The sequence below is a fragment of the Hemibagrus wyckioides genome, linkage group LG06 (genome assembly GCF_019097595.1).
Source record: "Hemibagrus wyckioides isolate EC202008001 linkage group LG06, SWU_Hwy_1.0, whole genome shotgun sequence".
Classification (NCBI taxonomy): domain Eukaryota; kingdom Metazoa; phylum Chordata; class Actinopteri; order Siluriformes; family Bagridae; genus Hemibagrus; species Hemibagrus wyckioides.
The window spans coordinates 9,613,261-9,632,357 of NC_080715.1; the positions used below are offsets into that span (position 1 = coordinate 9,613,261).

Here is a 19,097-nt window from a genome sequence, read left to right on the forward strand (position 1 = left end):
AAAAAGATTTCACTAATATTGATAATTGAAGGCCAATTAGTCTTTTGAATAACAAATAAATCTTAGGAATAGGATTAAAGAAGTTTCTTATAAGCTTATTCACAGATTTTATCCAGCAATTCATTATTTACAAACATTTAAAAAAAAGAATAAATGTTAATTGTATTTTTTGTAATGAATATGAGGAAACTGCCTTGAACTTATTTTGGCATTGTACATACTCAGTTACACTATGGTGTAAGGTCCAACAATTTATTAATGAAAATATTCAGTGTTTAAGACCTCGTTCACTCTTATGGGAAAATGTCCTCTTTGGCTTTACTGACTATCCTGACCAACAGGAACAGTACTTTTACTTAATTCATTTACTATTCTATTGACCAAATTTTACATTCATAAGTGTAAATTTACTAATAAAATACCCAATTTTATGGTTTTGTTGACTGAAATATGTATTTATATTGACAGTGTTCAAGACTCTGTTAATGAGAAAGCTGTAAAAACTTTGAAAGTCTGTGAATTTTACAATATATTTATTTGATTGTATATATGCATACATGTGTATATATGTATATCTTGTATTTATGTTTTGGAGTTTTATACTTCCCTCCCCCTGGCAACTGTTTTTGTCTTGTTGTAATTTGTTTTTCTCTTTTCCTTCACTTTTTTTTTAAATATTGTTTCTTGATAACATGTTATTAAGAAACATGTTAAAGCACAACGCAGACAACACCGGTTACACCTACCAGTGTGTTTTTATTAAAATTTCCACAGCAGTGCTGCAATGGAAACACATCACTACTTGGTGTCCAGCTTTCTCGCTTCACTGCTGCAAAGCAGGCGTCATGTTACGTTCTGTTTATTTTGGAAATCTGAACAGTTTAATCTCCGTTAGTTCCGGGTCTTATGAAATTATCCAACCTCTGAACAACAAGGTCATAATTTAAATGTTGACATTTTTAATCGCAGGATTAAATCAATGACCGTAATATCCATGAGTACAAACAGCCTCCGGTAGATGTCTTCTTCTTCTTGTGTTCATTGGAGCTTGGGGTGCATTTCCGCCACCTAGTGGAGTGTGGCGTATAAAACCGAAGAGCAAAAGGTGAATAGTTGTTTTATTTACACAAATTGAAAATAAAACTGTACAACAGTGGTGTTCCCCCACTCTGGATGGTGATATTTTTATTTGTTCCCCCAATTTGGATGGTGATTTTTATTTGAATTATATATTTTTTTCTTTTGTGACACACCCAGTCCAGTAGGCGGGAATAAAACCCCCTTTGTTTTTGTTTTTTTTCAGTTCCTCCATTTCATGGACGCGCGGCTCGGTCAGGTGGATCAACTTGAAAATGGTGTATAATGTTGTATTTCAGGACGGGGTCAACATTGATTTATCTGGTGCTTTTGTTTTTCACCAACATTAACGGTAGGAGCTCTTTCTGTATCGGTTATACCAAAGTGTAACTGTGCGGATTGGTACGAAACAAAACAGCTGTGTTTTTACTGAATAGACTCAATTGTTTCGTTAATCCTCAGGTTCAGTATCTGGTGGGGGATTTCCTAAAGCAGGTATTCCCCGCACGGGGTCCTGTATATTTGTATTTGAAGTCGCCTCTTTGTCTTCGTCCTTTTAGTCCATGACCAGGTCAGCGAAATAAACGACATCTATCTGTCCGTCCGATAAACCGCGGTGAAGTTAGCTTGATATTCGGACATTAGACAGACAAGCGGTAGTTTAAGGACCATCGACAAATTTCTGTAGGACTGAAAAAAAAAAACTATTCCTTCAATAGCTTCTAGGTCATGTGACCCTGTGACCCCAAACTAGTACCAAAATAATCTAATTGGATACCCCCCCCCCGTACACCTCTTCTTATCCCAAAAAATGTCTTCATTGATTTTTATTCATTTGTTTAACTCCTCTCTTCTCTTCTTTAAATAAACAAGTCATTTTTTATCACGATTACACACCATTTTTTAAGTGTTATTACACAATAGTCTTCTTAAACACACAAGCAGTATTTCCAATTTTTTTTTTTCTGGCTGTCTGAAGCTGCAAAGTGTCCATTCCCACACACTGTGCATGCATCCAGAAAGAAATGACACTGCTACAATGGTAAGTAGTGAGTGTACAGCCTGTATAACAGTGTACATTTGCTATCCCCTCAAAAGAACTCAACACACAGCCATTAATGTCTAAACAAAAGTGACTACACCCCTAAGTGGAAATGTCCCAATTGAGCCCAAAGTGTCAATATTTTGTGTGGCCACCATTATTTTCCAGCACTGCCTTAACCCATGGAGTTCACCAGAGCTTCACAGGTTGCCACTGGAGTCCTCTTCCACTCCTCCATGATGACATCACAGAGCTGGTGGATGTTAGAGACCTTGTGCTCCCGCACCTTCCATTTGAGGATGCCCCACAGATGCTCAATAGGTCTGGAGACATACTTGGACAGTCCATCACCTTTACCCTCAGCTTCTTTAGCAAGGCAGTGGTCGTCTTGGAGGTGTGTTTGGGGTCGTTATGTCCTTAGTCTGCTTGTCTTCAGCAAACTGTATGCAGGTTTTCTTGTGCATCATCTTCAGTAGAGGCTTCCTTCTGGGACGACAGCCATGCAGACCAGTTTGATGCAGTGTGCAGCGTATGGTCTGAGCACTGACGGGCTGAGACCTCCACATCTTCAACCTAGGCAGCAATGCTGGCAGCACTCATACGTCTATTTCCCAAAGACGACCTCCGGATATGACTCTGAGCACGTGCACTCAACTTCTTTGGTGGACAATGGCGAGGCCTGTTCTGAGTTGAACCTGTAAAACCGCTGTATGGTCTTGCCCACCGTGCTGCAGCTCAGTTTCAGGGTCTTGGCAATCTTCTTATAGCCTAGGCCATCTTTATGTAGAGCAACAATTCTTTTTTTCAGATCCTCAGAGAGTTCTTTGCCATGAGTTGCCATGTTGAACTTCCAGTGACCAGTCAAGTACAGATACTCAAAAAGTGTACTTAAGTACAGTACTCAAGTAAATGTACTTCTTTACTGTCCACCTCTGGTAATAACAATAAAAAATGGTGTGTAATCGTGATAAAAAATGACTTGTTTATTTAAAGAAGAGAGGAGTTAAACAAATGAAGAAAATAAACAAATTAATAAAAATCAATGAAGACATTTTTTGGGATACAAAGAGGTATACCCTGTGGCGGTGTCCAAGTAGATTATTTTCGTACTAGCTTGGGGTCACAGGGTCACATGACCTAGAAGCTATTGAAGGAATAGTTATTTTTTTTTCAGTCGTACAGAAATTTGTCGACGGTCCCTAAACTACCGCTTCCGAATGTCTGTCTAATGTCTGAATATCAAGCTAACTTCACCGCGGTGTCCAATAACCACAAATCATCTGTAAAAAGCCATAGAACTAGGGATGCAACTAACGATTATTTTGATAATCGATTAATCGGACTATCCGAGCCAGGTCTTTCCGGTTCTTTGTGGTGCAGCTGGTGTACCACACTGTGATGCAGTGGCAGAGAATGCTCTCTATTGTACTCCTGTAGAAATTTACTAGGAGCTGAGAGGGACTTTGGTTTTCCTGAGCTTTCCTGTGTGTGTGTGTTATTTTAGATAAAAGAGAACTCTGTCCATGACCAAGCAGATGATTGTAACTACAGAAGGAAAGAAACAGGAGTAATGTCCTAATTGCAAGATAAGGCAAATTTGTAAAAAAAAAAAAAAAAAAGGTTTCAGCACATTCTACTGAATATTGGCAGTTGTGTTCGAACAAGGAGACTTTTGTGAGCTAATCAGTAGAGATAGTTACTTTTATGTACGAGACTACCGTTTTGGCAGTATTATGAAATATTGTGTGATTTTTCAGTAAGGCTTCTCGAACTTTAGAGCTTGAAGCAGAAATGACTATTAAAAAGCTTTTTTAATACCAGGGTGACAGCCAACTCATTCAAATTTCACTTACAACCATAGGATGACATCAAGTGACCTACAAAAAGAATGTACGCTTTGATACCAGAGATGGTGGGAGACTTTATTATTTATTTAAGACTTTAGATTATTTAGTTTTGCTAGCATTAAGTTAATGTGTTAAACCTAGCGGCACTTTTTTATTCAATAAAATAATAAGACCACAATATTTCATGATTTCACGAGAGGTGCATTATGCAGTAGGTTCACTGCTATTTTTAAAAAATATATATGTTAATGTTGATTTTTCCATCTAATATTGTAAAGTAGCGTTTACAATAATTTTTACAAAAAGTTCCAGGGTCACAGTGATTTTCCTATCAAGCAAAGGTTTTCATTAACCTCAGTCTTCTCATTTCAGATATGTACTTTACACTTCTCTCACTTAACTGCCTTGTTATGGATTTATAAAGGTCTGTGCCACTTGTGTGACAAGGAGGTTTATCTTCCATAAAGCATAGTCTTTATCGTAGTTAGTCTAGTTAATGTGTGTAAATGTCTTCAGCCAGTACTTCTGTTTTCTAGGTCTAGTGGAAACTGACTTATTTCATTGTTTTAAATGATTTGTATGTAATGATTGGTAAGTATATTCATCCCTTTAATCCTTGTTTTAACTATTGATCTGTTTATAGCTTGATATGATGATTTTAGCTGGTTTGTATTTGTGATTCTTACATCACTGTTTGGTATTTTGTATTAAATTTGCATAGTTCATTTCAAATAAAGCACAATGTGCTCTTTCTTCTCTCAGGGAAAATGAGCGTATATTGTTCAAACATCATCATCTTCATCATTGTCTCCCACTTATCCATAGCCGGGTCACGGGGGCAGCAGTCTAAGCAGGGATTCCCAAACTTCCCTCTCTCTAACCACTTCCTCCAACCCTTCCAGAGGGATTCCAAGGCGTTCACAGGTCAGCTGAGAGACATAGTCTCTCCAGCGTGTCCTGGGTCTTCCCTGGGGTCTCTTCCCAGTGGGGCATGCCTGGAACACCTCCAGGAGGCATTCGAAACAGATGCCCAAGCCAGCTCAACTGGCCCCTTTCGATGTGGAAAAGCAGCAGCTCTACTCCAAGCTCCTCCTGGGTGACAGAGCTCCTTACCCTATCTCTAAGGGAACGCCCAGGATCCAGGATCTTGTCCTTTAGGTCATGACTCAAAGCTCATGTGACCATAAGTGAGAGTAGGAAAGCAGATTGACAGGCAAAGCTCTCGATTTACCATTCGGCTCAGCTCCTTCTTCACCACAACAGACCAGTACATAGACCGCATTGCTGTTGCTGCTGCACCAATCTGTCTGTCAATCTCACGATGGAACACCCCCTCCAAACTGGAGGGGATAAACCACCTTTTTCCGGTCGAGAACCATGGCCACGGATTTGGAGGTGCTGATCCTCATCCCAGCCGCTTCACACTCGGCTGCAAATCGCCGTTCCTCCCAATCACGCCCCTCCAGGTAACACTGTCGTTGCCCACATGGGCGTTGAAGTCCCCCAGTACAACTTTGGAGTCCCCAGTCGGGGCACCTTCCAGCATCCCTCGTAGGGTCTCCAAGAAGGTCTGGCCTGGCTCCAGGGTAACGGTCCCTGTTTTTTTGTTTTTCATGAGGGGATTTGAACCGCCTATTAGTCTGACCCGTCATCTAGGACCCGTTTGCTTTGGGAGACCCTACCAGGAGCACTTGGCCCCCGACAACATGGCTCCTAGGTTCATTCGGGTACTCAAACCCCTCCACCACAATAAGGTGGCAGTTCAGGGATATTGTTCAAACAATTCTTCAGTAAATGAGAGGTTTTCACTATGAACTGTCCTTTTCTTGGTACTGAGCTACTATGACATTTTATATTTTGAATCCTATGATGTTATCATGCTGATTCATCTTATCATGGCTTGATACAGGTCATGTCACCATGCTTTGTTTACCACATGGAGTCAGAGTGGAGAAGAGACACGGGCTCTTATTTCAGTTTGGGGCAAAAAGGAATGAAAAAGAAAAGCAGTACTCAGTGTTTAATACCTGATACGAGAGGATTTTATGCCAATGTTGTATGTATGTAAGTCAGAAAGATAGCAGTATGCGTAGGATCTGCTCCTGTTACAGAATCTGACTGACTAGCTGTTTCTTTTGCACATAAGTGAAATAAACTTCAGTATAGTGCCAAATGTATGTTTTGCAGTCTTCAGCTGTCCAGTTTTGGTGAGCTTGTACCAACTGTAGCCTAAGCTTTCTGTTCTTGGCTGACAGAAGTGGAACCTCTCCTGGTCTTCTGCTGTTGTGTTTCATCTGTCTCATGGTTCAATGTGTTTTACATTCTGAGATGCTTTTTTTGATTGTATGTATTGCACTGCTGCCACATGATTAGATGGCTGATTAGATGAGTGCATAAATGAGCGTAGAGGTGTATCGAATAAAGTGATTGGTGAGTGTATATGAACTTGGTGGACATTTTGCTCCAAAACCATGGGCATCAATATGAAGTTGTGCCCTTTTCAGCATGACAGTCAGCCAATTCACACAGCAAAGACAACACTGGTATGGCTTTGGTACAAGTTTCTGGATGTTCTTGATTGAAATCCCAGACTTGAATCATATTACACTTAAATATTGTTCTGACACCTTTCCTAAAACTTCTAGAAGAAAGGTAAACCTTACAGGGTACAATAATCAGACTCTTCTCCAATAACCAGTCAGCATTCACCTGAACTCTGATTTCTGAAACAGTAGAGGTGCACAACACACAGTAAGCTCTCTGGAGGAAAGCTATAGTTTGCTCATTCTTATGGTGTGAATGTATTCATATTTCATGTATTTTTAAAATATTTTCTTTTTCTCTCTCTCTCTCTCTCTCTCTCTCTCTCTTTCTCCCTCTTTTTATAAATACAGCCATAAGGGTCATTGGTCGGGATGTGACTGTGACAACAGGAGATGATGCAGAATTGTTCTGTCAAGTGGTGGAGACAGCAGAGACTCTAACAAGTATTAGGTGGCAAAGACGAACAAAAGAAAAGCCAAAGTCAAATACAGATATTCTGATTATCACTTCAGGTGGCAAACAGGAATATATAAACGGATTGAGGGATCGACTAAAATTCAAATCGAACTTCGCAGGACTGAATGGCTCAATTCTATTAAGTAGTGTTACTGTTTTAGATGAAGGAGTCTACACCTGCATCTTCAGTGTGTTTCCAAGTGGACCTTATGAAACAGAAGTTCGTCTCACAGTACAAGGTAAAATTCTTTGTAATTTTTTTTTTTTTTTTTTTTTTTTTTTTTATAATCTCAATCATAGATGCTTAGGAAATAACATTTACAGTATACAGTATTGTATTTTGCAATGTGTTTGTTTTTCCCACTTGCACTTACCTACATCCACACATAGTACCTACCACCCGATGAACAAACAAGACTTTTTGTTCTACAGACTCATTCATGGGAGTCAATTTTACATACAACAACCTAGGGTATAAATAGGTATATTATCTCAAACTTCAAACCAGTTAAATAAAACAGCAAAGAAGAACAAGCTCTTTGTGAAACTGTGAGAATGTACAGTTATCAAATAGTACCAGAGAAGGAAGGGTGGAAAAATGCTCACTAATCACATTAGTTGGGGTTAAATGTCTATTGTGTTTTGTCGACTCAAGTTCATGATGATCACATGATTTGAAAATGCTGTTTAAAATATTTAAAATGGCTGAACCTAGAATAAATACTAAAAGTAAACACTCAGGCTGTTGACAGTGCATACAGTTGTAGACCAAAACGCATTTGATTACTTGAACTTGAGCTTACCTGGGCAGTGCCTTCTTGTCATCATAAAAGTGTGAAATGCACTGCTCTAAAGTCCGACTTGAACTCTACTGTTCAATAAAAAAAAACTTGTACTAAATCGCATGAGTGATCAGGGTCAGACATGCATATTAATGAAACATCCAGAATGTGGATTTGTTGAACAACATTTTTGATGTTTTTTTAATGCTTGTTTGTTTTGTTTGTTTTTAGTTCCTCCGGTTGTCAGTGTGAGCGCTGATCCTCCTGCTGTTGCTGGTGATAGTGATGTGGTTTTAGCAACCTGCACTGCAGCCGATGCAAAGCCTGCAGCAGAAGTGTCGTGGAGTCTGGGTGTTTTAAATAACTCAGTGAAAGTACAAAACACTGTCACTGTGGACTCTGAAGGAAGATACACTGTTAAAAGCAGCCTGATTGTAAATGCATCTGTAGATCTAAACCAGAAGAAGGTTCAGTGTGTAGTTACACACCCTGGTCTGAAGGAGAAACTGGAACTGAGTTACACATTGAATGTTCACTGTAAGATGCCAAGTTCTTCATTTTTATGCAGAAGCTTAAAATCATATACTGAAACAAAAGTATATTTTTGTTAAACTTAATTTAAACATGTTTCTAGAACTATAGTATTAAATGTAACACTAAATGGTGTACTGCTATTCTTATTCATTTCAAATTAAATAACCAGTAACACAAAGCAAAATTAATCTTGGATTCTACTAAAGACTGCATGTCAGTTATAAATATTATGATGGTGGATTTGTCCTTTTTGCATTACTTGTAAATGTCAACATTACACCTAATTCTTTTTCACTGAATTGTGAAACAGAACATTGTGTAAAGTATTGATGCTTCTTTTAATTTTTCTCTCAGATCCTCCTCAGGTGGTTTATATTAATTCAGCAGGTGATCAAGGGGAAACTCGTGAATTTCAGTGTGAAGCAGATGCTAATCCAAAACCTACAAACTTCACCTGGAGCAGGTAATGGAGCCGAGTCGTCTTTGTATAATAATCATGAAATGTAATGTACATAAGCCATATTATATGGTTTCTAAAATTTAACAGTGAAGCTGCACCTGTTCATCTGTCAAATAATAAATGTGGAGGCTTTATCACTTCAGTTTTATAGTTCTTTTAAAAATAAGCACTGGCACAAAGCAGCTTTAAATAAACTAAAAAAAAATGAACTTTAAATAAAATGTTGCAAGGAAGAAAAATTGAGCATTTAGATATTTATTGTACATGAGCCATTTTATATGGCTTATCATATTTAACAGCAAAGTTATACCTGTTACACGATAAATGATGAACCTGAGAGCACAGGCCTGGTGTCTGGTTGCTGGTTTCTGTTTTTGGTTTGATGTTCATGTTTCCCAGACAGCCATCAATTTTTCTAATTCTATATGGCTTTAACAGTTATAGCAAATAAAAATAACCTAATCTATATTATTACACTGTTAGGTTTTGAGTTTATCCTAATCTTGATTTGTAACAATCTGTTAATCTAATAATGTAATCTGTATGTTTAAATATTTGATCTGAATCTAGTCTTAAATTCAGACAAGATATTTTGCGTGATGTATTTAGAAAGTGTGTATCATCAGTACAAAGCCTAGTAGCTTTAACTTTGTTCTAATAATGTAAATTTCAACATCATTGGGGCATCCAATGGTTTAAATGCTAATACATGCTTCAAGTCACTGCAAATGTTATTAAAAATATAAAGTGCAAAATAAGCATTTTGACAGCAGTTTTTCCACAGTATGATGTTTATCTGTATAGATGCTGTTTATGTAATCACACATACCAGTATTTAACAAAAAAATTTCATTTTAGATATTTTCCAGACACTCTTTCCAGCGGTGTTAATAGCAGACTGATTATTCAGCTGAACCCTGACAGTAACGGACTTTACTATTGTGTGGCATCTAACCAGTATGGGAAATCTGTAGGTTCTCTCTACATGCATGTTAAACAATGTGAGTATGTATATAATCTGACTTTCACTAGAACAGTGAATAAATGCTCTTACTTGTGAGACAGTTGACGGTTTACATTAAATGTGTTTTCTTTTTTATAAATACAGAGTTTAATAAATAAACAAAGTTACAAATCAACCTACATTTATTCAACTTCTTAGTCTTAACATTCCAGTTATAGTCAAATGTACTGGAGTGCATGGTGGAAAAACAAACAAACAAAAAAAAACATAAAGGTCCCTTTCACTTATATGCTCTCCACTGTGTGATTTACATAACATGCAACATTCTGGAAAGAGGTAGATAAGGATATTGGCCTCTGAGACATACATTACCACCAATGCTTCAGTTTGAGATATAAATATCAAGATATAAATCTTGATGTGTGCTGTGTGAACTGTGAACTAACTATAATACTTTCTCAATGGCATTGCAGCTTCAGAATCCAAAACCTGCTGGACTCTGTACATCATAACCCTCATTGCTGGAGTTTGCTGTTTTCTCATTTGGAAGTTTAATTTGTTTCAGCAGTTTATAAAAAGACTGCAGTAAGTTTGAACATTTTACCAGTCTAGTAGTGAGAGCAGATTATGAATATATAAAGGGTTAAATATAAAGAGTTTCTTATTTTCTGTTTTACTCAGGTGTAATAGTGGTGATCCTGTGTCCACTCAATCTCTAGACTAGAAAGAGGTCTGTGAAATCCTTTATTTTCTTTTTTTGCTCACTTATATTAGTAATTACTTAAAAGATGTTTCTTTTGCCTAGGGGCATTGTATGAATGATTCAAACCTCTCTATTGGGACCATACCTTGCCGTGGTGGAGGGGCTTATTCTCCTTCAAGATGAGGAGAAACCAAATGGTCCCACAGGTTTTGTAACCTAACGATCCAGTTTGGGATCCATCTTTCCACGTGTCAATATAAAAGGTGGTCCTAACATCATAAGGTTTGCTGACTCATCTGCTGTCATGAGCATGATTTTTCAACAGGACTATAAGCAACATGTATGAGAGGATGACACCCAGGCATCAGAACCCAGAGGAGATCACAAACGTTTTTTAACATTTCCTCAAGAGATTACACCTGGATGCTTATTACAGAAGAACTTTGTGAAACCAATTATAGCAGATGAATGACTCTTCACATCTGAATTATCTGCATCATCTGAAGTAGATAAGTACATACAGTTCTTTTACGTTTACACTGATTTGTGTTGATGACACCAGCTAGTCTCTTTTTACAGACAACCCATCCTCATTTAGGTGAAACTGTTTATAGTTTAGTAAAGTTGTGCAACAGATACACTACTGGGTAAATTAAATAAATAATAGTCTATACACAGGCCTCTGTTTAACATTTAACAGGATGTCTATCATCACACAGAAACTCACTGTTCAGTGCATTTTTCATTTAAACCTGTTTAATGAAAGAAAACTGAATGATAGAATGATTGGATGGTTCAAGACATTTTTGCATTACATTGTGAATTGCTGATAGTAATTATTATGTTAAATAAAGTTTGTAAAATTAAATTTGTAGCTCTACCCACAGTAAGATTACACAGATTTTATTATTTAAATGCACTAACAATGAAACCAGTGTATTGTGGACTGACCCAGGAACGTGATTTGTGAGTAAGCTGAGTTAGAGGAGTTCACATGACTTTATCCCACTCTGCTTTATCCTGAGAGTCAGGAATGTTTGCCTCATTCGATTTTAGCCATAAGGTGGATTAAGACCATAATACACCTTTAGGTGTAAGTGGATTGGCTATTCAGCATTTGGTTTGTATTCATGGGTCCCGGGTGCCCCACAGTCGACTTGCATCCTGTTTAAACCTAGGTCAGCCTACACCTGCTAGGGATCTGTGGTAAAATTATACTGGCATTTGGCTCTGTTGCTAGCTTTGTCCATAATAATTATTATATATTTATTATTACATATTTATATATAATTTGTTATTTGCTACACACACAGTTGCATACAGACCTTAGCATTGTTTCAGAGTTGTAGATGATGTGTTACATAGCAGGTTTCCAGTGTTGCATTATGCATATTGCATATGACTAGCTTGATGTTACATTGTAAAAGCACCATATTAAGTTTTGTTTGTTTGGAGTTTTAATTTTGTTTGTTTTCTGAGTCAGTTTTTGGCCTTGTGATTATCCAGTTTTTCCCTTATATTCATCTCTTTGTTGATCTGCTGTTTAAAGTTGTGTTGAAGGAATTTTGTTTTCTAAAAAGTTGTATTTGTAAAGTAAATGAGAACATAATGGGAGTTTAGGAGGTTTTTTGTTTGTTTGTTTGTTTGCGAGGTTTAAATCAGAAATAAATTCCCTCTTTTGGTCCATGTACTGTTTTAATTTGTATTCATTTCACGTGGCACATTATCAAAGACAACTTCCAGAATAATGCAGTCTTGCAACTCTTGCTTCATTCTCAGCAAACACGTGTACAAAGTCTTCTTTGTGGTTATAGTTGTATTTGAATACTTTTCATTGTCAAGGTTTGTGATATAGATTCTGGACAGTTGTATTCCAGTTCTGTTTCAAATAAACATAATCTGTAAAAATAAAACACTAAATAGTTCTGCTTGTGCTTGTTTACCTAGGAATACACAACATTAGGAGTATTATATATTAGATTATACTGAGAAACATATTTGTTCAAACCTATTTGAATCTGCACCACTGTAGCCAAGTAAGAACTAAGGGTGGTAAGTTACAGTGTCATGATTTATAACGTTTGATGTCCTGTACGGAAAACCTAAAATGCAACAAAAAACAGGACACTGAGCATGTATGAGGAAATGTCATATGATCTAGAGTAAGCTGATGCCTTGTCTCATGAGTCAAAAAATATTTATAAATACAAGAGAATATTGTCACGTGTTGGGTTGGATAGATTCCTGTTCCTTCTTTTTGTAAACAAGTCCTACTATAATTGAATAATGAGTGATGCAGTGAATCATTGTCTTGGACGATGATGTTGGCAGATGACGTTGTGATCTGTAGTGGGAGCAGGTGGAGGAAAACCTGGAGAGGTGGAGGTTTGTGCTGGAGAGAAGAGGAATGAAAGTCAGTCGTAGTAAGACTGAGTACATGTGTGTGAATGAAAGGGAGGGAAGTGGAACAGTAAGATTACAGGGTGAAGAGGTAAATGAAGGTACAGGAGTTTAAGTACTTGGGGTTAACAGTCTAGAGTAATGGAGAGTGTGGGAAAGAGGTAAAGAAGTGAAGGCAGGTTGGAATGGGTGGAGAAAAGTGTCGGTAGAAAAATATTAGTGAGAATCAAGGGGAAGGTGTACAAGACAGTGGTGAGACCGGCCATGCTGTGTGGTTTAGAGACAGTGCCATTGAGGAAGAGACAGGAGTCAGAGCTGGAGGCAGCAGAGATGAAGATGTTGAAGTTCTCTTTGGGAGTGACATGGTTGGACAGGATTAGGAAGGAGTACATCAGAGGGACAGCTCATGTTGGACGTTTGGGGGACAAAGTTAGGGAGGCCAGATTAAGATGGTTTGGACATGTTCAGAGGAGGGAGAGTGAGTATATTGGTAGGAGAATGTTGGACATGGAGCTGCCAGGCAGTAGGCAAAGAGGAAGGCCAAAGAGGAGGTATATGGATGTAATAAATGAGGATATGAAGCTAGTGGGTGCAAGTGTTGAGGATGCAGAAGATAGGGATAGGTAGAGAGAGATGATTCGCTGTGGCGACCCCTGAAGGGAAAAGCCGAAAGAAGAATAAGACAGTGAGGCCTTGTCTGGACAAGTTGTTGGGTGTCAGTTGGGATACGGTGTGCTTTGTGTGGGACAAAAGTGTTTGTAAAATGACCCATTAGAAAAGGCTCAATCAAAATATCTACAACATTACTTAAAGAACTTGAATATGGGCTTAACTGAAAACTATTTTCATTTCTGTTTCTCATACTTTGTTACACCCAGTATAGGTCTATATGTCGACTGGTCTAAATTATATACTTACATACTGTATAATTTATTTAAAATTATTTAAATCAGTTAGTTCACAGTTTCTGATCAGAGTGACCTCAAAATAGGTTTCCTGCAGTATGAAGCTTACTTTTACTGTTGCTGCAGGAATTTGGTCGCTGATGAAGGCATTTATCCTCTTATTAGTTGGCAGTGTTTTTGGGTCATTGCCTAGCTGAATGGTGAAGTTTCTATCAGGGCATACTTGGGTAACAAACAGCCACACAATGAACACTTTCATTGAGAATCATTTGAGAATGGAGTGGTTTCAAACAAAAGCTATGTGTTTAGTGCAGAATAAAAACTCCTACTTTCAGAGGGGTGTAACACTTCCATGAATTGGGTTGGAATGAGGAGATGAGATGCAGGCTTGGTACATCAAAATAAAAACTAGATAAAGATGCAGATCCTTTTCCTTGACACAGTTGCATAGATGTGCCTTTGTTCAACTGTAGATTCAAGAAGCTTTTATTGTCATTTCAACCACATATAGCTGACGCAGTACATAGTGAAATGAAACAACGTTTCTCCAGGACCTGGTGCTACATAAACATACAACAACAAAGAGTTCAACACAAAAAAAAAAACACAGAGCTAGGACAGAAGTTTGTCTTAGCCACGTAAGGTGCACATACCCGCATATCAGTTACCAGGTTTCAGGAAGATTTCCAACCAAAAACCACACAAAAAACTTTTTTCCTGCCTAGCCTTTGTGTGGGATATAAGATTGCCATGGTGTATACATATTTCTGGTAAACAGACATTATCTTCTCTCCATAGATCTCCCTTTCCTTCTCCCAATTTCCCGATTATATCTTGTAGTATTGTAGTAAAATTGTAGTAAATACCTCTGTATATCATTAGAATACTCTCTGCACCTTTGTTTATGGACAGTTGTTTTATTTAATTCAGACCATTTGCTATGAAACAAGATCTTGGCATTAAAATGTTGCAGTGTTTAACTTACCATATTTCCACTATATACTATTAATGTGTTATTGATATATTGTGAGAATCTTAGAACTTCTACATTAGAGCTTAACTCTCTTATATGTAGTATCTCAGCAACAATCATAATATTTCTGTCAAAGCTTGTTCGCTTGCATTGAATGATCTGCCATGTCTGCAAAACCTAATGCAAATTATGCAAGCATGCTTTGAATAGTCAATTATATCGTTTATCACCTGGCAGCTAGATGAGGTTATGAAATATGTCTGGCTGGATATAAGCCTGGATAAAATTGGAGGGTTGCATCAGGAAGGGCATCTGGTGTAAAATCTGTGCCAAATCAAAAAATTTGCTAATCAGATGATCCGCTGTGGCGACCTTGAACAGGGATCAGCCGAAGGACAACAACCAATTTGAAGACAGACACCATATTACAAATAGCATGTGTGATTGATTATTAGACAAGATATCACACACAAATGTGACTTAACAAAAACTAGCTTACATGCAATATAGTTTCAATCTCAGTTCTTTTGATCAGACAGATATTTGTTTCAACTGACCAAAGAGCAAGCTATTTTGGCTTCCAGTCTAGTCACTGGTATAAAAAAGTTTGCACAATTATGACAGGTTACCTATCTATCACTTAATTAGTCAGGAAAATCTCACTTTTCCCTTTAATATAACATTGTTTATATGATCGAGTGGTTCTCACGTGTTGATATAGATGATGAGAACCTTTCTAACCACATGGATTCAAGTCAGTTTGCACACTTTTTTTTTTTTACCTAATGGATGTTGTGGACGTTTGGAGAAAATAGCACACTGGTGCAAAAAAAAGGTTCACAATTTATTTTACTGCTGCCAAAAGGACCCAACTATCTCTGAGAAAATTTCAAAGAGGGCCCTGATCATTTGTTACACTGAGTTTTTATCAAAATGATTGAACACAGATACAAGGAAAGAAAAACATTGTCACTCATTTGCTACATTACAACACCCGATCAAACTTTCAGTCTGCCTTAGCTAATTCTTAGCCTCGAGTCTCGCTATCTTGTCTCCAGCACATTCTGACTTGCTAAAAATTTGCACAATCTCTGGTCACAAATAACTTCTAGTCATTTACGTAGAAGTTCAGAACTTCTTCCTTTAAAGTTTTCCATCACATAGATTAACCTGTCTCCATGATGGTGCTCCCTGAAACAAGTGAATGGCAGGCTGAAAGGCCGATTTCCACATATCGGAGCTTTCACCTGGGCTGTTAATATTGTATGTATTTACAGCCAGAGACATGAATTTCTTTGTTACATCAAACAGTCAGACACTAGCCCAGGACTTAATACTGATCCTCAATTGAACTGATACCACACAAGTAAAATATGGTTAGATTTCAGATTTACATGTAACTGAAATATACCTCTGGGTTTAAGGAGATATTGCCAGATAATTATGCAAATATTGTGCAGAATATTATTTTTAATCACCTAGTACACATAGATGTTGAAGTAATGGCTAGGAGTCTGCAGGTTCTGCAAAGACTAGTGATAAAATAATCTTGTTAATCACTAAAATCTCATCACTATAAATTCTCACAGTTATTAACTCCTACTTGAGCAGAATCAGGTGTTTTGGGAATGAGCAAACCTGTGGGTATCGAGTCAGTAAGACTAGTTGAAAACCCCTGCTCTGTTTCTCATTCTGCCTATTTTATTAGGTGTTCTTTTGTGAGTAGTCTGTGAATTTTTCTACTATAAATATAGTCCTACTGTATCAGCCATGTGTTCATATGGTATTCTCTGGGTGTTGTATCGGCCATTAGATTCTCTGGTATTTGGTGTGTAGTGTATAAGACAGATAGATTTTGACAGTTGTGTTAAGGCAAGTCCAAAGGGTGTGGAATTCTAGACATATGTTGAGGGGAATGATTAGATATGCTATGTTTAAATACACTAGACCATCACACTCGTATGTGCTTGTTGAAAATTCCAGTCCAGATTTAGTTCCCACTTGCTGCTATAATGAGCTCCACATGTCTATGGAGGCCTTTTTTTATTACATTTGGAGCATAGCTTTGGGGATTTGTGATCATTTAGACACATTAGCAAGGTCTGGGGTTCAGTTGATATTTCAGTTCATCCCAATGGTGTTGAAGTCAGGGCTCTTAGCAGAACACTCGAGGTCTTCCATACCAAATTTTGCAAACCATGTTTTCATGGAGCTCACATTTTGCACAGGGGCAATTTCAAGCTGGAACAAGTTTGGGCCTTGTAGGTCAAATGGAGCAAAATTGAAGCAAAACTGCAAAAAAACAGCACACAAATACTTCCTATACAACTGTACTTCTAATTTTCTTTTTAAAAGTTTGAGGAAGTATCACAAACAGATGTGATGGTCAGGTGTCAAATTTAGCTACAGCCATGTGACTTTGTGTGAACCACCATCTCAGTCTGTTTTTTACCCACAGTTTAAACCTCCTGTGTGTTAGAACAGATGGAACAATTAAATGGTGCAGGAGATTTTCCAGGACCAGGTGTGGGTAATAATTAAACTACATTAAAGTATAATTTTTATTAGACTACTTAGGCTTTTATCCAAATTGGCATACAATTTCAAGTAAAATAAATGGCACGATAAAACAAAATAATGGCATGTGTGTTGTGGAACTAAACACAAGGGCTGAAGTAAGTTCTACAAAAACTAAACAATTAAATAATCATAGATTAATTATTTTGATTATTGCGTACATCGTGAGCTAAACCCGGTGCAAGTGTAACTGGTTTAACCCAGACCACCGTTACAATCTGCGTTGTGTTATCCTCAATGAACTGGAAACAGGGTTTGTTGCTGATCTGGAGAGTTTATTGTCGTAGCTCCTCTCAGCACACTCAAACGCGGTCTGAGGAAGCAGTGCGGGCTGACCGGAAATGATGTCACCGCATATTAAACATGAAACTGCTGCTATACCACAACTAATATAGTTCAAACCAAATTTAAAAATTAACGGACACAAAATAATGTAAAATAAACATACAGATAGGAGGGATTTTAGGGGACTACATTAATTTATATTAATTATACATTAAGAATATTAACATCCACTACACAAGTTGATGATTTAAAACATTGACTTTTTAAACATCAGTTGCTTGATCATCCTGCTCATGTTTAAATGGTACTCAAATGTAAGGGGTCTAGAAAGCATCCTTACACAAGTACCACTAAATCTGCTTTTTATAATTAGCACAAATTAATTATCTTAATTAGTCTTATTATTTAATTAATCTTAATTAAAACATCCTAGCACCTCCGATCTGGCACTGTGCAATATAATGTGATGAACTGGTGTGTGTGAAACTGGTATGTGTGTGCTTAAACATTCAAACCAAAGCGTGTGGTTTTCTCTAGAACATAGTCACCTGTTTAGACCTGCTGAAAATAAATGGTGATGTAGTCTGCTTTGATATTCATTACCGTTATTAGTTACCATAGAGTGATCGTGTTAAGTTTCCAAACCATATCATTATCTCAATTCAAAGGCATTTTCATGGTTGTTTTCCCTACTATGTAGCTTGGAAATTATCATTCTGATCTGCAATTTTCCAAATCTTGGGGAAGTGGAACACAGTGTTTATAGAGAGGAGAAGGGTCAGGAAAAATCATACACTTGCAGTTCCCATTTTTGACCCTAGTCAAATAGCTACTGTATATGGAAGCTAAATGGTGTGGTGAACAAGCAAGAACTGAATAAAGATACACAATACAATGGGTGAATGGAAAAACAATTCTATTTCCATAAAGGAAATATTGTAATGTAAGTGTACTTAAACATGCACCCAAACTGTTGAGTCAGAGCGTTGGAGTGGTGAATATCAAAAGGCCAGAGGAAAACAAATAAAACAGTGTAAATATCAAATGTAAAATACATTTCAATAATTCAACACCAACTTTCACACCTTACACATGCAAAACACATCACATTACCCCAAAAAATCTTATGTGAAGCTCCACACAGTCAGTAACCTAAGCTCATGATCAAAGTGGAGCCCCTGGAGCCCTGAGATGGCACTCCCATTCACCTTGTTTTTGAATAATAACCTCCATCTGCCACATCAAACATACACTGCTTTTCCATCCCAATGTTTGTAACATTATAACTTGGAAGAACTCAAGGCTTAGGTTACTCATTAATCTTCTCACCTGGCTGGCTACGATGTGAACTAACCTTCGCATGTCCATATGGAGGCTGATAAAATGAAGGAAATAAAATGTTATGGTCAATACTAGATGACAAAATAAGCTGATGTGATCAATGTATTTAAAAGGAAAATGATATAAACAGCTATTTATAATGTTTTTCTATAATTTATTTTCAAAATAAGAATTATTGCCACGCTTCATGAAAATAGGGGAAAATAT

General features: G+C 37.4%; 1 protein-coding gene across 1 annotated transcript; it reads left to right on the top strand.

Moving 5' to 3' along the window:
• Positions 1-1,297: 1,297 nt before the first annotated feature.
• LOC131354469 (nectin-3-like protein) lies at positions 1,298-12,097 on the top strand. The gene is made up of 8 exons (XM_058392169.1): positions 1,298-1,429; positions 6,861-7,205; positions 7,980-8,285; positions 8,637-8,745; positions 9,601-9,743; positions 10,180-10,291; positions 10,388-10,436; positions 10,512-12,097. Exons 1-7 carry the CDS (start codon positions 1,363-1,365, stop codon positions 10,428-10,430), a joined length of 1,125 nt encoding a protein of 374 aa, XP_058248152.1. The 5' UTR covers positions 1,298-1,362; the 3' UTR covers positions 10,431-10,436; positions 10,512-12,097.
• Positions 12,098-19,097: the final 7,000 nt, after the last annotated feature.